Below are 20,186 nucleotides of genomic sequence, written 5' to 3'. Positions count from 1 at the left end.
CATGAAGTCCGTTTTCCAAACGCTTCTAGTAGTGGCCACAAGAAAATTTAAATCTCAAATTGTATGTTTTATCATTTTTTTCTCCTTTTAATTAGATTATAATCAATTAAAAATATAAATAGAAAAAAGTAAAATTAATATTAACCATTTTTTTCCCCTCCATGTCATTCAAACACACTATAAATTATAATTTTAACTCCCATAAGTTAAATATTTTTTAAATGTAATTTCCATCACCTCTCATCATAAAACTAAATTATTCTTTCATCCTTATCTCAAATCCTAATTATTTTTTATTTCTTATGTTGTTGTTGCATGGGTTGAAAATCAATTGAGAAATCATTGTAAAAGTTTGATATATTCTAATTTTTATTTCTAGAGACTATGTCTTACATTGTTTTAAATTTATTTTAATTCTAATGCGTTTCTAGAATATACTTATTATTCCCTCTTTAGTTTTCATTTTTAATTCAAAATTATATATATACTAGATAAGACCTGCGTAAATACGCGGGTTAGAAAATAAATATAATTTTAATCGATAATATTTGAAATCTAAGTAATAATCTATTTATTTTTTTGATAAAAAAATATATATGATAATTCTTTTAAACTGGATTTGAACTTCATATATACCATTTTCCAATACAATTTAACTATCTATACCATCATAATAAACAATATTTAAACATTTATGCACTTAATGGATTAGAGCTAAAAAAGTATATCAAACACAATTTATACATAATATCAAATTTATATCTTAGTTACAATTAAAAATAATTTAGAAATTAACAAAACACAATCATTATAAAAGTAAATTATAATTCACAAAGAAAATTGGAAACCCAACATTTACTTTTTCTTAGTTTTAATTTGAGAATGAAAGAAATATTTATTTAGATTTTCTTTAAATCTAAGTATATATTTTAGATTTTAAATTTTTCATATTTATGTTAACATAATGTCCAAATCTAATTGGTTGTAATTTTTACACTTGTTAAAATCTTAACGAAACACTTGCCATGTGTCGCGATCTTATGAGTTACTAACTTTGAAAACCATACTTTATATAATAAGATAACTAAAATTTGATGTCTATAACAAAATTTTCAATTTTATCGATGTAGATAAGAATATTGATTCCATCCATCGCATAACTATGAAATCAAGTTGAAATATCAAACTTCATTCTCTACTTTAGATATTTGATTATTTTCTAACATATTCATGTATCTTTATAATGAAATCATTATTGTAATACATTTATCAAATAATTATTTTTCTTCATTTTATCTCAAATAATTTTTTTTAACATTTTCAATTATATAAAATCATTAAAAATTTTAATTTATTCAAGGTTTATGGTTTTAAGATTTTTTTCTAAATTTACATCTTTCTTGTCTTAAATAATTTTCTTAAAATTTTTAATATACTCGTCATTACTTTTTCATAGAATAGAGATAGTTATATAATCATTCTAATGTTTATATTATTCAATATTTGTTGTTTTAAGTTTTGTTTTCTAAAATTACTTCTTTCTTAGCTCGAATAACGTTTTTGTAATTTTTTTTTAATTTACTCATCAATACATTTAGTTTTTGTGATCTACTATATAATTTTGTAAAGATCTGTATTGATATTTATTTTATTCATGGTTTGTTGTATAATACTATGAAATTACACTGTTGTCATTAATATTTTAATTTTTTGTGTGTTTTGACCTCTCTTTTTTTCGGCTTTGTGTTTTGACCTCAAATGCACAAAAGTACTAAAGAAAAACTTTTATCAAATTTGAAGAATAAATAATGGAATATATTCAAAAGATATGTATGTATGATCATATTTAAATAAGTTATATATATTAATATTGTATAATTTGGATAAATAAAAGTGTAAGAAAATGTTATGTATATCTTGTAAACAAATTATTTTCTGAGTTTAAGTCTCTTCTTCTTAATTTTTTTATAATATTATTGTGTAGCTCCTATTAATTAGATTTATGTGAAACTCTTACTAAATTTAAAATCAAAGTCAGTAACTCATAATAAATAATTAGAAGAACATCGCTACTCAACCCACTAAAATACTTTTATTACTCAAATTAAATCAAATTGACCATAATTTATAATTTGCATAGTTTTCCTACTAATCTACAAAAATTGTAACCCCTAAATGCATTTATTTTCTAAATGTAACTTTTTTTTTTCTAAAGATTCTAAATGTAAGTTCCACTACTCATCATTCTATAATAGTTATTCTTTCAGTCTTTTCCACCATATCTTAAACTTTTAATATATGCATAATGATCTAACATGTAAAAAAAAAAGGGATTATTGTCTAAAATGCCATTTTTGCATGACCATTTTTCAAAAATGCCATTTTTACAATAATTTTCAAATTTGCCATTTTTGCAACTTGTAAAAACTAAAAAATTTGGAAATTTTTTTCATAAAACAGATACTTCATAACAAAAACTATACCCTACAAAAAACTAGAACCTAATAAACCCAAACATCATGTGTAAATTTATGTTTTAATATATAAGAAAATGGCATATTTGAAAGTTTTTTGGCCAAATGGCAAAACTTATAAACACCCCTCAAATAAGTCCCTTATTAGTAATTGATTCAAAAAAAAATTATGCAACAAGTCCGTAGCCACGCGCCGTACATCCACCTAGCGATCGAGACATAAAATTAGCAATCCAATTACACAAATATTTTTAAAACAAACCATAGGTGGCAGTTGCCCCTCCCAAAACCTATGTACGTCCTCCAATGTACATAATTTTAAGTACATGCTTGCAAGAAATTTAATTTACACAATTTCTTAGTTGCATAAACAAATCCCACCAATGATCTAACCCTCTATAATTAATCTAAAATTAGAGATCTTTCCCAAATAATTGTAGTCTGCCTAAAGTTTCTCATTGCCTCTTTCTTTAAATAGCTTAAGAAAATCACTGGTCATATATCTGGTCAGAATATATTATATATATGCATATATCGAAAAATCATCCTATTCAATTTCACAACAAACAATCTACACACACAACAACAACAACAACAACAACAACAACAACAACAATAACAACAACAAAATGTCAAAATCTATCTTTTTACTTTTTCTTCTGATAATCGTCTTCGTCTCAGCATCTCAAGCAAGTCGTCAACTCTGGGATGGTGGAATCAGCGAAATGTTTGGATCCAAATCCGGGTTTCACGGATTTTCAGGGTTTTCGGGGTCCTCTGGAGGTGCTGGAGGATCATTCGGAGATATGATGAATGCTGGAGGTGCACATACATGCTCGGCGCAAGGAGCTTGTAAGGGTAAGAAGCTGACATGTCCTGAGGAGTGCTACAAATCAACCAACGTTAACAAGGATGGTTATAAAAGCACCAGCCGCAGCGGAGGATGTTCATTTGACTGTACGACCAAGTGTGCCGCGACTTGTTCAAATTAACATGTTAATTTGCACATATATATTATATGTTCTTATATTATGTTGATATGTTATGTTATAACACTATATAGTCTATATATATGAATATGATAAACCGGCAACTATATGGGAGAGTTTAGGTCTCCCTTTGTAATTTTGTATGGATCTTGATTAGAAGCTTTCTATGAATCTATGTACATAATATGATTTTGAATAAAAGAAAATTTAGTGTTTCTTAATTGTGTTAGAAAATCTCTAAAGCTTTATACATGCCAGGAAATTTGAGACTATATACATAGCACAATCAAGGTGTTTTGGCGCACTATATAGAGTTTTAGTTCATGTGTTTTCAAAGATGAACAAGACATTAGCATCATATGGCTATAATACATAAGATTATTAAGAAAATTCTTATAAGCCATTCATCAGATTTGTAAGCATATAATATTCACGTCTTATGAATGTTAAAACTTAAAAGCCCCAAAAACGTTACGAATCAAAACAACTAATGCATTTATATGTCTTTCGATGTTCTTCATAATTATAAAAAAATTTATCATTTATTAGGTTCATTTTAGAGATTCGATGATTATATTCAGAAAAAATCGATATATCAAATTGTAAGGAAAACAACATAGATCTTTGGAATAGTTATAGCTAGTATTTTAATTCACATTACGGATTGTTGTTTATCTTCATCTTGCATCTGTGATCTATTCATTTCATTCCATTCGTTATGCTTATTCTATACTCATTGCATTCCTATGTTCTGCCACCAAAATTTATCATATGACTAGCATGTTTTTTTCACCAATTTTAAAAATACTGATTACTTGTTATATCTAAATGTATTATAAAGTAAAATAGTTTTATTTCTTTTCATAACCCATACTAATTATTCCAAAATATACGATGAATAAATGATGTATACTATAAATAATTGTGATTTGAATGATTTTGTCAGCGGTGACCACAATAAATGCCACTAGATCACTATTTGTGTTTGGTGAAAGACGAATTATACTTTTTCTGTTCTACAAAAAAGTGTCGGGTCTAATTGGTAACCAAAAGCTGTACAAGTTTTTTAGTTGTTAGCTGGAGCTGTAAGCTTCAGCGGTAAGCTTCAGCGGAATAGTACAAAACTGTAAAAAAAAGTTGTACAAAAAAAATGTACAAAAAAACTGAGAGTAAAACTGTTAGTAACGCTTTTGATAAAGATTTTGTGATTGGTAACTGTTAAAGTTGTACACCATGTACCGCTTTGACTATGGATAACCATTCAAAGCCATCATTCTCCCAAAAAAACATTTTTGTTGTTTTTATGTTTTTAGTATGAGTATATTCAAACCATATTTATAATTTACCGTTTATCAAAAGCGAATAAAGTTTAAATTTAAATCATCATTATTTTATTAGTCTTATATATATCGAATAAGAACCTATTTGAATTCTTAAAATTATATTTTTAAAATTTGTGTCAAATTTTTCATAGCAACACTTTAACATAGGGAGTACTAGTAGTATGCTTTGATGATACGGATCGGATAGCTTAAACAAAATAATTGCAAAAAAATATAAAGTACAATCTTAGTATAGCATGATTCACTATCACAAATTATCAGGTTAACTAAAATTAAAGATCCTCCCACATAAAAAAGATTGTAGTCTCCCTTATTTTTCTCATTACCCCTTCTTTTAAATAGCCTTTTAATATTCTTCATAGAATCAACTTCAAATTTAAACTTAAACTTCCGGCCTCTCTTATATGACAACTTTAACAAATAAGATCTTACTTCTTTTCTTCAATAAATATTTCCTCTATTCAGTTCTTGTTATTTTATTTTGTAGAAAATAGTTGAAGGAATGTCTAAAGTTTGTTGGTTAGTTGCTGCCATCATGTTTGCAGCGGCCACGATGGTTTACGGGCAACAAGAGCCGTGTTTCTTCGTCTTTGGAGACTCCATGTCCGATAATGGAAACAATAATAACTTGAAATCTGAGGCAAAAGTCAACTTTTCACCTTATGGTATTGACTTTCCCCAAGGCCCGACCGGCCGTTTTTCCAATGGCCGCACTATCCCCGATATTATCGGTTTGTTCCCGATTCATTTCCTCAAGTAACTCGACATTTGGATATCCTCTATATATTTTTTGAAAATGAAGAAAGAAAAGGTTTTAAAATATCATGCACAAATGAAAAATATCGTACGAGAGACTTGAGAATTAAAATGATACTTTATAAATTAACATTTTATTGGTAAAGCATTTTTACACTTATGTCACTAGATCCAAAATATTAACATATATCTTCAATATGTTAAAAAATATATTCAAATATCAATTAATTAAATACTTATAATTTCATTTTTACATATTAATTAAAAGTCAAAATTGTGACATCAATAGCTAGTCTCTCCATTTTGTTCCTTCCGTGTTTCATTCATATGCCAAATAATTACGTATTTTTAAAGATATATATGCATGCATAGTCCACTCAATTTTTGTAGGTCGTACGCAATTTTATTAATGGTATATTAGACGTGTTTAAATTTTTTTTCCTTAAAATTATAGGTCTCAAGTTATATGTTTGTATATTCTATTTTCTTACAGATTTTTTCCTTTATAGAGCTTTGTTCGAATGCTTTAATTGCACTTTAGAAAAGACGACTGTGAATATATATAGTAACATACATGAATTTATATAGATTTATGATGTTTTTATCGTCAGGTGAACTATCGGGTTTTAAGGATTTCATACCGCCATTCGCCGGAGCATCACCGGAACAAGCTCACACCGGGATGAACTACGCTTCCGGTGGAAGTGGACTTCGTGAAGAAACAAGCGAACACTTGGTAAGAAGTAAGAACTAGGAAAACTTATAGACTTTGTTTGGTATGATAAATGATTCGGCTTTAATATCTCATAAAGTATAGTTAGTAACTTAGCGTCCGAGTTTTGATGGGATGTTTTAGTTTCAGTAGCTCTAATGTTTTGAATAACAAAACCTTAAATATATATATATAGGGAGATAGAATCAGTATAAGAAAGCAACTACAAAATCACAAGACAGCGATAACGAAAGCGAATGTTCCAGCAGAAAGACTGCAACAATGTCTCTACACAATCAACATCGGAAGCAACGATTACATCAACAATTACTTCATGTCAAAACCGTACAACACTAAACGACGCTACACTCCTAAACAATACGCATATTCTCTCATTATTATTTACCGTTCTCACTTAAAGGTAAAGTAGAACCATTTAGATATGTCCGTGATGTGACATATATTTAAGATAATCATTCATTGGTTTTATTTTTACTAGTTATTTAAATTAGGTTGGTTTTTAGGGTTATCTAATGGTGTTCAGGTTATCAAGTTTTCTTCTAAATAACCAAATTTAGTTATAATGTATTATTTAGTTTTTGATTGATTCATAAAGATAGTTTTGTCTCTACTTGAATTTGTTTTCAGTAGATTTACAGAAATCACAACAAATTTTTAAAAAATCGTTTTATTCGAAAATTTTCTAACTATTGAAACAAATGAATTTGCATGTTTTGATATATATAAGATTAACTTATTCCTCCCATTTCCGCTATAGATGTAGTTTTGTAATTATTTTGTTTATGTGCATGCTTGTAGAATTTGTACCGACTAGGAGCGAGGAAGGTGGCAGTTTTCGGACTCAGTCAAATTGGGTGCACACCAAAGATAATGAAGTCACACAGTGACGGTAAAATATGTTCCCGCGAAGTGAACGAGGCAGTGAAGATTTTTAATAAGAACCTTGACGACCTTGTCATGGATTTCAATAAGAAGGTCAGAGGTGCAAAGTTTACCTTTGTCGATCTTTTCTCTGGTGGAGATCCCCTAGCCTTCAAATTTCTAGGTAAACCATATTCAACTCATGACTTATAACAATGTAACTTTGATCCAACAAATATATATGTAAATTAAAAGAATATTTTAACTCTTAACCAACAATTGAACTTAATTACTCTGGTAATGTCATAGGATTTAAGGTTGGAGACAAGAGTTGTTGCACAGTAAACCCGGGGGAAGAACTTTGTGTCCCAAACCAGCCGGTTTGTGCAAACAGAACTGAATATGTCTTTTGGGATGATCTTCACAGCTCGGAAGCCACCAATATGGTAGTGGCCAAGGGCTCGTTCGACGGAATCATAACTAAACCGTATAGCATCGCCCAGCTTGTGAAGGAATTATAAAGGCTAGCCCCTACACATAGACATGAAAAATGATGACGTTTTGATTTTAGTAGATCTTTAACAGGAAAAATAAATGTGTATATATATTCAATGAACAACAAATTTTGTGCGGTTAATCTCTCTCTCTCTCTCTTTCTCTCTTTTAGTGGAAAGTAAGAAACTCACATTTTTTTAATAGGTATTTGAATTTCATTACACATAATAAGTAAATTATTAGAGTTGCTAATCATTGCCGAAAAGGAAGCTTGATTGGTTCTCCCGCTACCACCCACGTAGCAGTTGTTAGCGGTCGGTTGCGGTTATTAGCGGTTGGTACCAATCATAGAAACCGCTCCATACCACTTCGAACCGCTTGAAATTACTGGATTTCAAAAGCTCCTTTCCGCAAGCGTTTGCGGTTGCGGGCGGTTGCGGTTGGTTAAAAAAAAAGAAAACAAACAAATTAAAATATATATTATCAAGTCTTATATATATTCACGTTAATTCTAAAATAAGAATAATTATCTAACTTTAATTTTCCAATATTAATAATTCTGTTTGTTTTCAATAAAAAATTTATTTGAATACTTATTTATGGTTTTTAATCATTAATCATGTTTAAAAATTTTATACTTTTTCATAATTATAGTTTTTAGTATTTTTATACTTTTTTATAATCAATTAATCATATATTAAATTTATTTTGAAATTTTTTAGTTTAACCGCTATCGTACCCGTTGATCAACTAGTCGTAAATCTCCCGCAAACGCACATGTTTTCAACCGCTAAACCAATCGATCAAAACACTAAATAACGCTTGAAACCGCAACCGCCCGCTTCCACAAACTCCCACAATCGCAACCGCAACCACTGCGTTTAAACCAGTCAAGCCCTAAAATGAATACTTTAACTCCGAGCAAGCCGCTAAGCAAGTCCACGGTCCTAAAAAACGTGGCTGAAAAAAATATTCCTAAACCTGGTGACAGGACCATTGATAGATAGATCATCTGTATTTAATATCTATAATTTATAAACAGATATTTAAGAAAAGTAGTGTGATTAAGGGGTATTTTTAGATTAATGCAATGCTGATTATTTTTTTGCTTTCCCTTGACTAAAGAATTGGTTAGTCAACATGGATGGTTGTAACAATTTACAGAAATCAAATATAAATATTTATCATCATCTTTGCACTCCATCTCAATACAAAAATATGAAGGCAAACCTAAAAATAACTTAGAATTCTTTTTTTTGCATGAATGTCAAATTATATTCACCAAAAAAAGACTGTATTACAATGAATGCAACTTTAAAGCCAAATGTTCAAAAACTTTTGATAGAGAAATTCAACATTAGATGGGGAAACTAGTAATTGTGAGATTGGAACCAGAACTGCATTCCACCTTCGTAAGAACCTGTCAATGCCATGGTGCTTAACCGATTACGGACACTTTTGTCTATCATTCTCGTAAGCTTATGGGCAGGTGTTGGTGTCTCTCCATGAAGACGACCATTACGCTCCCGCCATAGACTATGAATGGTGAGCTGAAAAACATACCTCAGAATTAATCTCCTAGCTAATTTTAACATCCTTAATTTAGCAAAATCTAATGCATCTTCTAACATCTTTATATATATAAAGTAGCCCATTTTCTTCATTTTTTTACAACAAACAAAAACAAAAGGAAGAAGTATTATCAACAATATCTCAATAAATAAAGAAATATGAAGGCATGGGTGATATGTTTGCTAGTGATTTGCGCCGTGGTGATTGCGGAACCAGTGGAAAGTCGGGAATACATAGAATATGGTGCGATTAACAAGTGTGCGGGTCCTAATCCTCCTCCGGGATGCAATCCTCCCGGGGCCGAACAGAAGAACCCAACTCCCGTTAACGAGTATAGCCGTGGCTGCAGCAAAATTCATCGGTGCAGGCGCGACTGAACCCGAAGTGACGTTCATCATTTAAACTGATTCATACATGCATATGTATATGCGAATATGCTAGGTGTTTTATGTGTTTCAAATTAGTTATTAATGGATTAATCATAATCATTGTATCAGAGATATCAAATGTATATATATATATATTGTTATTGATTTAAATTATTATAGTAATTAAGTAATTATATAGTGTTCATAACTCTCCTTAATTTATATTAAAAAAAAATTTTGCGGCTTTGATTCGATTTATCCCTTATATATTAATTGAGAAGCATTTTAAAAAAGTAACATTATCATCATTTGTGATTAACGAAAATACCATGCTAATTAACATGTCTTTCTCACAGATTTTTTTAATCTATTTAGTTAAAGACCCAACATTTATTAGGATATTTACAGATTTTGCCATTAGTTTTACTTATGTTTATTTTTTTTAATTGATTTATGCTTTTTATTTTTCTCAATTAATTAAAACAAAAATATAATTAAAATACGTAATTAAGAGATACAAATCTATAAAAAATAGAGTACCTAATATTTTGTGTATCTATTAATATAACAAGATATATATCATAAATCATGATAAACATAAAATTTAATACATAAACGAAAATTTTTACTAATCTTGATAATCATTAATACACTACCGTTTATCTAATAATATAAAGTTCGAACACTTTCAATATTATCAATATATTAAAATATATTTAATAATCGTTAACATTATAAAATTTCAAACTGGAAAATTCGTAAGAAAAATAACTAGACGCAAAAAGGACTAGCAGAATAATTAAGCAGAAAAAAAAAACAAAATATTATTGGTCACAAACTGTAAGATGATTAGTGGAACATTTAAAAATTGGCATGATATGGACCAACGAAAACAATGAAGCTGAATGCCATTAATGCAATATCATAAAACACTAGAAACTTGGTTCTTGGTAGACGAATGATTACATTTTCTCTAATATTTCTATCTCTAGCATATGCATAAATACTTTATAATATAACCGTCTTTTGAAAAACTTAATTTATAATTATGCTGTAATTCTTTTCCTTCTTATTTTAACATTTAAGTCTTTCTCAAGTTTTCTTTACCTTGGTTTGCATCTTCTTCTTTTGTTTTTTGTTTTTTTTTTTTTATAATCAAAACTAGTATTTTCTTTGCAGATATTTTCCTCAATTCATTACAGATTTTAAAACTTTATTGGTTATTTGTCGTTTTCAATTCGTATTACTCTAGCCATTAGGCCACATATGCTAGCTTTCATATGCACGTTATAAGTAAAATAAATTTTAAGGAAATGCAAAAAAAAATATTTTGGGATGATATTTTTTAAAGAACTAAAATCATGTCATTCACATATGAGGAAACTGAAGCAGTGAATGAACCTGAGGACGAACATTCAAGTAGATCTGCGGAATTTGTTTCGATGATTTTTGTTTGCAACTTACGGCTTAATTTATTATGGGAATGGTAAGCAAAACAGTTAAACTGCAATTACTACCATCGAAATTTCAAAGATTTTTTTTTCTTCATTGAACAATGAACATGAACATTGTTCGGAACGAACACGTTAAATCATTTAAGTTTAGAGACCGTTCATTGAAATTACCTCTAGGTAGCTGAGGTTTTGTCACGTAAAAAAAACATGAGTTGTTTTCTGCTGGAGGTGTGCTTTGATGAGTTTTTTGGATGCAAGGTTGTAGATCAAAATGAGGGGTTTTGGACTTGTGATGCGAATTGTGGAGAAAGAAAAAAAGTGGTTACACTAGAGTTGTGGAGGACTTGGAGAAGTTGTACCTGCTGCTAATTGAAGTAAAGAGAGATGATCATATATGCTTTTGTTGTTGAAAGGTATAAGCCATATTTTGGAACGCCAGAATCAGAGAAAAAAGTTTCAAGTAGCCACACAAGACTAGGTTGGAAAAACAGTTAAGGCAATTACAGTGAAATCTTGGGCTGAATCATATATAAACTCTACATGACGGGTTTAGTGGAGCTCGAAATCACAATTTCTCTTCCAATATGTTTCTGTGAGGAGGAATGCCAAGAAAACACAAGACCAATTAATGGGATTAGTGAAGCTAGTAAGATCAGACTTCTGGCATCCTTTTGTTCAAAAGATTCATCTCCTATGGGCGCTTCATGATTTCGAGAGTCAGACGCTATTGATGGTTTCTCATTATTTAGAGATTCAAAGTTTTCATGGTTCATTGAACTTGGGATGGAGATAAACATTGATGTTTCTTGGGCAGAAGTCAAACAAATCTTATGGAGTGGGAACCGTAAGACTATTGATGTAACTACACGACCACGTCCTCTCTGGTATGTGAACTTATCCTTATCCAACGATCGGTACGCTACGTCTGTTAGACTATAAAGACTTGTTTAACAATCTTACAAATCACCTCAAGTTTTGTAATGATTCACACGGTTCTGAGAATCACTTCTCGGAAGGTCAACTATTCTGAATTTGCTTCAGCATAAGCACGCTTAATTGTGGAGTACTTTCAGGATGTTTGACCGAAAATATAAGTGCACTTTGGTGACATAGGTGTCAGATCAATTATTTAAAATCTATCCATATGCACCACCATATTTCCCGAAATCGAGGTGTATTAAGAATACTTTGATTATAATGGAAAAATATTCTAAACAAAATCGACCAATGTCTTTTACTTTGCTTTGTAGCCATAAAAAGCAAGGCCAAAATCCTCCATTTTATCTTGATCTGCACTATTTGTTATTTTCTATTCTTTTTAGATTATATCAAATATGGTATGATTAGTAGATAGCCTAAATTATTGTTTAGTACTTTTAGCTCATGAACGCTAAAATTCAACAGAGAGATGCACGGTTTCGATCCATAAAACGTAATGGCTTTACTAATTAAGTACATGTAGTTTTTATAGTAGAACAAACAATATCTCAGTCATAACATGAAAAATAATGTAATCCTGATTATAATTTTGTTAATTAGTCAATATAGACGGTTGTAACAATTTACAGGAATCAAATAGAAATCTTTATCATCTTCTTCGCACTTCTGTCTCAATACAAAAATATCAATGCAAACCTAGCTAGCTAAAAATAACTCAGAATTCATCTTTTAGCTAATTTTAACATTCTTAATTTAGCTAAATCTAGTGCATCTTCTAACCTCTTTGTATATATAAAGTAGTCCATTTTTCTTCATTTTTACAACAAACGGAAACAAAAAGAAGAAGTACTATCAATAATACCTCCATAAATAAAGAAATATGAAGGCATGGGTGATATGTTTGCTAGTGATATCCGCCGCGGTGACTGCGGAACCAGTAGAAAGTCGGAAATACATAGAAGATGGTGTGATTAACAAGTGCGCGGGTCCTAATCCTCCTCCGGGATGCCATCCTCCTGGGGCCGAAGATAAGAAACCTACTCCCGTTAACGAGTATAGCCGTGGCTGCAGCAAAATTCATCGGTGCAGGCCGGCGCGACTGAGCCCGTAATAACCTTCATCATCTAAACTGATTCTTCGTCTCTATGAGCTCTGTACGTATTTGCTTTACATGCATATGCATACACTCGTACATGCAAGTGTTTTATGTGTTTCAAATTAATTAATAGTGGATTAATCCCAGATCATTGTATTAAAGATATCAAATATATACTAATTGTGTTAAATTATTATCGTAATTATACAGTTCATCACTCTCCTTCATATTCAATTTTTTTTTTAAATTCGGCTTTGATCTTATACTATAACTAGGGCTCCGATTTATAACACTATAAACTGGCAAATTTGTAAGAAAAAAACTAGACGCAAAAGGACTAGCAGGATAATTAAGCAGGAAAAATACACCAAAATATTGTTTGGTTACTAACCTGTAAGATGATTAGTGGAACATTTAATTAAAAAGTGCATGGCATGATGGACCAACGAAAACAAGGAAGCTAATACAATATCATAAAACACTAGAAACTTGGTTTGTATCTCTAGCATATACATAATACTTGGTTTGTCCCTTAAAAAAGACTTTATGATTAGTATGACTAGATTTTTTTTTTAATATAAATTAATGTTAATTTATTTGTGCAGAATAAAAAATTTTACTTACGAAAAGAGCCTTTTAGTGGAAGTCTCCTTGGCCCATTGGTTGACCAAGGGTTCATTAATGTTTCTACACCCAGAGGTCTGGGGTTCCACTCCCAGATACTGCGATTTATTAATAAATTTGCAGATTATTGGAGGCAAGTGTGCAGGAGATCTCCAGTGATGTACAATTAATATAGCCGTTCGCCAAGATTCTACACAGAGAAGGAAGTGTCCATCAAAAACCATAAAGAAGGAGGTGAAGGAGGTGAAGGAGATCGTGGATCTAATAAGAGTCGGAAGGAATTGTTCGTTGTAGAATCGTCTATATAACAGTTCTCATAATTTACAATAAATAATAAATCCAAACGACAAAAAAAAAAGCCTTTTAACCGGCTGAGTTTCTTCTACCAACGTTTACCACAACAACAACGTTTCGACCACTACACTTTGATCTTAGAAAATTTACTATTCTTTCATCTGATGTATATTTGAATCTGTCATAGAAACGTGTATCAATATTATTTTACAATCATATTTCAAAGGTAACAAGAATGATGCGATCAAAAGACTAAATTAGAAGTAATGGCGACCGTAGATTAACATCTCAAATTTGGCGATCACAAATCAAACTAGGAAAATTGAGGTCTAGTTGAATTACATGTGCGTATATTATCAATTTATAATTTATAATCACCAAGACAAACCAATTGCTGCTACTTGGTGCCACACTCGATCTGGAAGATTTTCTTGACATTGTCGCAAACGGTATATTAGGGTGATTGTATGAAGTATTCAAGATGCATGGTGTATTGGAGATGTTCCCATCACACTGATAGAACTTCACGAGAAGCTCTTAAACCCCCAAGAACGCTATCACATTCTGACTCTTACCAAGAGGTTTTTTCTTTCTCTCACAGCTTTTTGGTCATAAATTCTCTACAAAGTGGAGCGACATCCAAAGGACCATCACAGACACGTCTTTGGAGACGTATTGCCTATTCTTAACAAGGTACACCTTTCAACTTGGTAGTATATTCAATCTAGAGAGAGAGAAACAGCAAGAGACATGGAGAAAATCCAACCCTACAAGCACATTTGCCTTGCAATCTGGACAAACATGTTCGGAATCGCATCTCCTCCATACATGAGCAAGGAGATAGAAGATATGACGGATGTATGGAAGCTTGGTTTGCTTCAAGATAATCAATAGACTGAGTATGCATGTTTGATGTGAAATTTTTTATCAAAAATGTCTAAGAAGGATACACTTGTTGTAAAAAAAGTTCTTTTCGAATAAATTTTACATTTATTCAAAAAAAAAAAAAAGAAACGGCCAAGAGAACCATCAACAATATCATCCTTTTGTGGCTCATCTCCTTCGCCTCAGCAACAACCGTAAATGCTTCCGTGATAGTGGCAGCCACATGCACATTACACTATATATGCCATTCATGCAGATTACTCGGTTTTTGATCCTTGTTAATGAAGTAGCCTCAGATCTCCACAACCTCCTCATTCATTAATCACACCATGGTGGTGAGAATGTTATGACTGGAAATGGCACTTCCTTTCTCGTCTTCTTCTCTAACGTTTTTGGAAATGACCATTGTGTCATCTCGTAACCATTATCAAGTCTTTGTGGTTGTTGCTGAGTCATACCAGCTAATCGTACACACACATATGTTGCATGCACATAGAAAATTAGCTCTCTTTTACCAAATCCCTAGTTCTATGGGATTCACGACGTGTTTGAACAAGAAAACAAATAACAAACTGCACCTCGCATTTTAGAAGTCATAACAATAATTAACTAACATGTTCAATGCGTCGACTTTGCAAAATAATCTTCTTCTTTTTTTCTATTCAGATGTGATCATATTATTCAATTAAATAAAATAAAACACCACAAGGTTCTTCACGAAGCCAAATATACGTATATCCGACTCTTATTCAAACATGCACCTTGATATTTTTTTCTGTTAAATGACTTGTAATATTCTCATTACAACTCACGTACAAGCTTGACTATTGAAGATTTTGCCGAACATAAAAAAAAAAAAAAACTACTTATTTACAAGTTAACAATTAATGATCTTTTAGAAAATCTAATAATTAATTAACAACTTCTGTCTCTAGTCTTGAAATAGAACTTTACTTCTGTTTGTTTCTGTCTATTTGTGTTTATATACAGCTAGACGACTCTTCTCTTTTCTTCAACGTTAACATATTAAGATTTCTAGACATTAATTTCCGGAAATGGCCGAGGCAATGTTCAAAACGTTGTTGTTGGTCTTTGCGGCCACGGCTATTGCAACGGCCGAGGCAGCTCTTGGACAGCGAGTGCCTTGCTATTTCATTTTCGGAGACTCCGTCTTCGACAATGGTAACAACAATGTCTTGAATACCTCGGCCAAAGTCAACTATTCACCTTACGGTAATGATTTTGCTAGAGGTCCTACCGGCCGGTTCAGCAATGGTCGTAATATTCCTGACATTATCGGTTAGTCCCTGATTTGGTTTATCTCTTTGCCAATATTGTTTTGGATAAAATTGTTAATATAAACTACGAAAAAGAAAAGTTTTTTAATTTAAGAAAATACTAGCACAATGTTTTCTTTGCCTTGTTTGAACTTTTGAATGTAGGTACGTATATTATTTGTTTTTTGCTAGTGTATCAAATGAATAAATGAAGAATGGAAGAAATTAAAGTTTTGGTAAACATATGAACTAAGTTATAAAGAAAAATAACAGTCATAAAATGCTACTTAAATTATTATAATCATTTTACTAAATAGAATATCTTTAGCGGCCAAAATCATTTGTATATTAGTGTATCGCAGAATAAGTTTTCCAAAATTTGTGAATGTTACGTTCCTGTTAAAGAATTACGAATACAGTACATGAAAACTGTGTATAACTAATTTATAACTATAATATGTAATGAGTTTGAATAATTTTTCTTTATTTCAGCTGAACAAATGAGATTCAGTGATTACATTCCACCGTTCACGGGAGCATCGGCGGAACAAGCTCACACCGGAATAAACTACGCTTCTGGTGGCGGCGGAATTCGTGAAGAAACTAGCCAACATTTGGTAAGAATGAGACAAATCTAAGAGCGAGAGATATTAGAGTAAAGATATTTTTTATATTTGTTTACAACAACGCCTACTTTGAGCATCCCCTCGGTCATCTAATTCTTTGATTGCAGATGAAAAAAAAAATCTAAGACACTAATTAAATAGACAATATATATACAAATCGTAAGGAATAAAGTTTACACCATAATATATATGCGTTAGGTGAATGAATATAATAATCGATGAGTTTTCTTTCTAGGTAACGTATAACTAACTAATCATGTGACTGATCACTTTGAAGTTTAAAGAAGCCTTCATTCTTTGGATTATCAAATTAAAAAGCTTAGGCTTCAAATAGGCAGCATGGGTCACAACTCACAAGGAATCCAATTTAAATTATGATACAAATGTTGTTATGTAACTAAGAATAAATAATTCCTTCTAGGGAACTAATCATTTGACTTTAATTGATATGCTTTCTTTTGGCAGGGGACGTTAAAGTTACTCATGCATATAATATTTCTTCCATTAAAAAGACAAACTATATAATGTTTTATATGGATTATGATATATTCTTTTTTGACGATATAGGGTGGAAGAATCAGTTTTAAAAGGCAAATAAAGAATCACCGGTCGATGATTATGACGGCTAAAGTTCCAGAGGAGAAGCTGAATAAATGTCTATACACAATTAATATTGGAAGCAATGATTATCTCAACAACTATTTCATGCCGGCTCCATACATGACCAATAAGAAGTTCAGTTTCGATGAATATGCTGATTCTCTCATTCGAAGTTATCGCTCTCATTTGAAGGTACAATAATTACATATGCCTAAGATTTTAGGAAAAATAATACTATAGAATGTATTTTAATATCGTATGAAAAGGTGGAAAAATGAATAACTAACTAAAATATGAATGGCCATATTAATATTTTTAACTAGAAAAAAAACGAACGTATATTCATAATCATATATCCTTAAGTACATTAATGTAAAGATGAATTTTGTGTATAGTCATTGTATGTTCTAGGAGCAAGAAAGGTTGCTGTGTTTGGGGTGAGTAAGCTCGGATGCACGCCGCGTATGATTGCCTCCCATGGTGGCGGTAATGGCTGTGCTGCCGAAGTAAACAAAGCGGTAGAACCTTTCAACAAGAACCTCAAAGCTCTTGTCTATGAATTCAACCGAAACTTTGCTGATGCTAAGTTCACCTTCGTTGATATCTTTAGCGGCCAAACTCCTTTCGCGTTTTTCATGTTAGGTATGTAAACTCTGTATATATTATACTGACTACATTTTTGACCCAATAGGAAATTATTTGAGTAAATGTTTTTAAGAACATATAGATTAGGAAACTATTTTTTAAATAATACGTTTTGTAAACTATTATCATGATTATTATCTACATAAACTATTTACTTAAAACTACACATGTTCATATAATTTTTTTTCTATTTTTATAATTATACGTTTTGTAAACTATTATCATAATTATTCTCTTTAAAACTATTTACTAAAAACCTTCATATTCATACAAAGTTTTTATAAATATTTTGACCTAGTCCCTTTTTTATACTAAATTCATAAAGATAGATAGAGTTTGTTTTTGTCAGAGATTTCAAATAGAAATTTTATTTTCATAGTGGCATAATTGCATGCTGTTTTTCGATTCCTTTCCTATGGTTTAATCATAAATTTATCACATATATTTTTGTAGGGTTTAGGGTAACAAACAAAAGCTGTTGTACGGTAAAACCAGGGGAAGAACTTTGTGCGACAAATGAACCGGTTTGTCCAGCTCGAAGATGGTACGTGTACTGGGACAACGTCCACAGCACAGAAGCAGCCAATATGGTCGTTGCAAAGGCTGCGTTTACCGGACTCATTACGTCTCCTTACAGTCTTTCTTGGCTTGCAAGATTATAGAGACAACATTACAAAACAGATTAACATTACTTCATATATATGCTGACTTTTATTCTTCAATTCAACTATTTTAATTAACAAGGAAACTTTGTTTTAACTGTTGAGCATTTTTATCCAAAAAAAAAAGGACTTAATGAAAATAAAAACTCGTGAACATTACTTTATGGGATATCCATTAACCCAAAAAAAGCATTAATTACATTGTGGGCGAAATATATTTATGGATTCTTGTAGAAGACAGTAGAAGTCTTCTCTGTGTAGCAATTTTCTACAAATTAACGCTAACAACCTCGAGACAAGAGAGAGTAAAAAAAGTTATAGTGTTCAACAGAAATTCTTATTATTATAATTTAAGGTCTGACTGGTTTAAACGTAATCTGTGCGTTTGCGCTTGCGGAAGTTTGTGGAAGCGGATGATTACGATTTTGTGTTATAAAACGTTTTGAACAACTGATTTAGCTGTGAAAACAGATGCATGATAGTCGAACAACGGATGCGACAACGGTTAAACCGAAAATTACCAAAATAAATATAATATTTAATTATAAAAAGACATTAAAACAACAAAACTTAAATTATTATGATAAAATATAAAAATATTGAACATGATTAATAATGAAAACCATAAACAACGTACTAAATAATTATTCAAAAACAAATAAATTTTACAGTTATTGAGATTATTCATGTTAGAGAATGATTAGTTATTGAGAATTAAGGTGAAATATATAGGATTAGTTAATAGATATTTTTAATTAATTGTTTACGTAAAACGTTTTTTGCTATCAAGATCACCCGCAACCGTTTTAAAATACAAGCGATTGGCTCTGAGCATTATTAAAACATTTTCGTAAAAGTTTTAAACGCTAGCAACCGGTCGCAAATATTTGTGGGTGGTTAAAAAATAAACAATCAAGTATTTAGAGTTGTTCTAGCTAGATTCTTTTTTTAGCTTAATAGAAAACTTTGATGTCAGACTAAGAGTTGTTTTAGTGCTGAATAAATACATTAAGCTTGTAACACTTTAGATGTTTTTAATAAAAATGTCTTTTTCCGTTGTTAAAAAAAAAAACAAGTAATTTTGCATACCCTCTAGTAATTTCATTATAATCATATAATGTCATCGTGGTTGTTGATTTGTTCACACCAGCTATACATATTTTGTTATTTTTAATTTTGCTTATAGAGAGACGACTATATGTAACTATATCCCTAGTTTTATGGGATTCACGACAGTTTAAACTTAAGAAAATTTAACAAACTACAGCTCATTGTAGAGGTCATTACAATAATTAACTAACATGTCCAATGCGTCGACTTTGCAAACTAATCTTATTTCATGTTAAGATGTGATCGTTTATTCAATTAAATAAAATCAAACACCACAAGGTTCTTCATGAAGCCAAATATAAGTATATAACGTATCAGACTCAAATTCAAAAGTGATTATTAAATATTTTTTCTAAACCACCACGAGATTTTCCTATTAAGAT

The 20,186-nt window shown here is 30.8% G+C and overlaps 5 protein-coding genes across 5 annotated transcripts; all 5 read left to right on the top strand.

Moving 5' to 3' along the window:
* Positions 1 to 3,029: 3,029 nt before the first annotated feature.
* Positions 3,030 to 3,684, top strand: LOC9322314. The gene has a single exon (XM_002886202.2). It carries the CDS (start codon positions 3,104 to 3,106, stop codon positions 3,464 to 3,466), a length of 363 nt encoding a protein of 120 aa, XP_002886248.2. The 5' UTR covers positions 3,030 to 3,103; the 3' UTR covers positions 3,467 to 3,684.
* A 1,543-nt stretch (positions 3,685 to 5,227) lies between these two features.
* On the top strand, positions 5,228 to 7,793 carry LOC9322313 (GDSL esterase/lipase At2g19010). The gene is made up of 5 exons (XM_002886201.2): positions 5,228 to 5,537; positions 6,174 to 6,298; positions 6,471 to 6,695; positions 7,094 to 7,340; positions 7,466 to 7,793. Exons 1-5 carry the CDS (start codon positions 5,309 to 5,311, stop codon positions 7,675 to 7,677), a joined length of 1,038 nt encoding a protein of 345 aa, XP_002886247.1. The 5' UTR covers positions 5,228 to 5,308; the 3' UTR covers positions 7,678 to 7,793.
* A 1,505-nt stretch (positions 7,794 to 9,298) lies between these two features.
* On the top strand, positions 9,299 to 9,769 carry LOC9322312 (protein RALF-like 11). Its single transcript, XM_002886200.2, has one exon. It carries the CDS (start codon positions 9,382 to 9,384, stop codon positions 9,598 to 9,600), a length of 219 nt encoding a protein of 72 aa, XP_002886246.1. The 5' UTR covers positions 9,299 to 9,381; the 3' UTR covers positions 9,601 to 9,769.
* A 2,459-nt stretch (positions 9,770 to 12,228) lies between these two features.
* LOC9322311 (protein RALF-like 11) lies at positions 12,229 to 13,636 on the top strand. Its single transcript, XM_021033390.1, has one exon. The coding sequence runs from the start codon at positions 12,865 to 12,867 to the stop codon at positions 13,093 to 13,095; it is 231 nt and encodes a 76-aa protein (XP_020889049.1). The 5' UTR covers positions 12,229 to 12,864; the 3' UTR covers positions 13,096 to 13,636.
* Positions 13,637 to 15,820: 2,184 nt separating this feature from the next.
* On the top strand, positions 15,821 to 18,861 carry LOC9322310 (GDSL esterase/lipase At2g19050). Its single transcript, XM_002886198.2, has 5 exons — positions 15,821 to 16,182; positions 16,653 to 16,777; positions 17,354 to 17,578; positions 17,782 to 18,028; positions 18,485 to 18,861. Exons 1-5 carry the CDS (start codon positions 15,939 to 15,941, stop codon positions 18,691 to 18,693), a joined length of 1,050 nt encoding a protein of 349 aa, XP_002886244.1. The 5' UTR covers positions 15,821 to 15,938; the 3' UTR covers positions 18,694 to 18,861.
* Positions 18,862 to 20,186: the final 1,325 nt, after the last annotated feature.

This window comes from Arabidopsis lyrata, assembly GCF_000004255.2.
Source record: "Arabidopsis lyrata subsp. lyrata unplaced genomic scaffold ARALYscaffold_3, whole genome shotgun sequence".
NCBI lineage: Eukaryota > Viridiplantae > Streptophyta > Magnoliopsida > Brassicales > Brassicaceae > Arabidopsis > Arabidopsis lyrata.
The sequence above is the reverse complement of the archived record's forward strand: the minus strand, read 5'-3'. Positions and strand labels throughout refer to the sequence as shown.

Excerpts from the sequence above, each read along its gene's own strand:
- LOC9322311 (XM_021033390.1), top strand. The coding sequence starts at position 12,865 with ATGAAGGCATGGGTGATATGTTTGCTAGTGATATCCGCCGCGGTGACT.
- LOC9322314 (XM_002886202.2), top strand. The coding sequence starts at position 3,104 with ATGTCAAAATCTATCTTTTTACTTTTTCTTCTGATAATCGTCTTCGTC.
- LOC9322313 (XM_002886201.2), top strand. The coding sequence starts at position 5,309 with ATGTCTAAAGTTTGTTGGTTAGTTGCTGCCATCATGTTTGCAGCGGCC. Across the intron at positions 6,299-6,470 it reads AAGAAACAAGCGAACACTTG|GGAGATAGAATCAGTATAAG; the intron begins GTAAGAAGTAAG and ends ATATATATATAG. Across the intron at positions 6,696-7,093 it reads TTTACCGTTCTCACTTAAAG|AATTTGTACCGACTAGGAGC; the intron begins GTAAAGTAGAAC and ends GCATGCTTGTAG.
- LOC9322312 (XM_002886200.2), top strand. The coding sequence starts at position 9,382 with ATGAAGGCATGGGTGATATGTTTGCTAGTGATTTGCGCCGTGGTGATT.
- LOC9322310 (XM_002886198.2), top strand. The coding sequence starts at position 15,939 with ATGGCCGAGGCAATGTTCAAAACGTTGTTGTTGGTCTTTGCGGCCACG. Across the intron at positions 16,183-16,652 it reads TAATATTCCTGACATTATCG|CTGAACAAATGAGATTCAGT; the intron begins GTTAGTCCCTGA and ends TCTTTATTTCAG. Across the intron at positions 17,579-17,781 it reads GTTATCGCTCTCATTTGAAG|TCATTGTATGTTCTAGGAGC; the intron begins GTACAATAATTA and ends TTTTGTGTATAG.